The 1,022-nt window shown below is 48.8% G+C and overlaps 1 protein-coding gene across 1 annotated transcript; it reads right to left on the bottom strand.

Moving 5' to 3' along the window:
• Positions 1-159: 159 nt before the first annotated feature.
• Positions 160-332, bottom strand: Pmar_PMAR007996 (hypothetical protein; the record flags this gene model as incomplete). The annotated part of the gene is made up of 1 exon (XM_002769770.1): positions 160-332. A coding segment is annotated over one exon (173 nt), but the record flags the coding sequence as incomplete, so codon positions are not given.
• Positions 333-1,022: the final 690 nt, after the last annotated feature.

Below are 1,022 nucleotides of genomic sequence, written 5' to 3' on the forward strand. Positions count from 1 at the left end.
ACAATCCATCGAGACCAAGGAGCACACGCCTCAGCAATAGTGAAGAAGGACACGTGTCGGGTTGGCGACCTCATTGCTAGTATGTTCAGAAGATGCAGTGTAAATGATGCTCCCATGGCGGAGAGGATAAGTAGGACGAAGCCAAGCAGCCAACCACACTGGGAGAAGCCGTAGGCCAAAGCCAGCATTCCCGTGCCGATCATAGTTTTGGACAAGGCCGTCCAGCAGGTGAAGACAGTGCCCGATGGGGCATTGACAAAGCGATAAGATGACTTCTCGACGAAAACCCGATTGCCGTCGGACACTTTCACTTCCTCGGTTGGAGGGCACATGGAAAACGTGGAATGCTACCTGAAAACGAGGGACGGACGATTGTAAGACAATACATGACATGCTGAGGACGCGAGGGGTTCCTATAAGGGCAGGCAACTAACTGGTCACGGCCTTAGTGCACGATAGCAGCAGCTTGGGCAGGAGCTCTCGTCCTCATTTGCTGTACATCACAGAATGTCGAGACTATGGTGACACGTGTGTGATACGTCCGATTCCTATGTGACACGCACCTGAGGGTCGGCAGATTATACAGCATTTGGTTCTTTCCTCTAATACTCATTACTACTATACTGCGTCTGACTCCAACGGAGTACTACTACTACTACTACTACTACTACTACTACTACTACTACTACTGCTACTACTACTACTACTACTACTACTACTACTACTACTGGACTATCCCTTGATGGCTTAGCAGACTACTAAGGCCAGACAGTCAACGTCTGCAAGAACAACGGTAAAAGTCCTATCTCGGGGAGCCTATTATCAACGTTATAGACATGTGTGGACTAAATGTATAGTCTACGTCACCAAAGGACAAGTGTTTGAGTTCCCTCAGGTCGATTGACCTCTGAAGTTCCTGCACGTTGATGTAGCATGAGGAGAGTGCACAGGGACGCAATAAAGTTTTCTACTCCCCTCCGCAGATCATGGATCCCACGTTTGGCAGTTTATTCAACTCCCTC

Source organism: Perkinsus marinus (assembly GCF_000006405.1).
Source record: "Perkinsus marinus ATCC 50983 genomic scaffold scf_1104296964910, whole genome shotgun sequence".
NCBI classification, from domain to species: Eukaryota; Perkinsozoa; order Perkinsida; family Perkinsidae; genus Perkinsus; species Perkinsus marinus.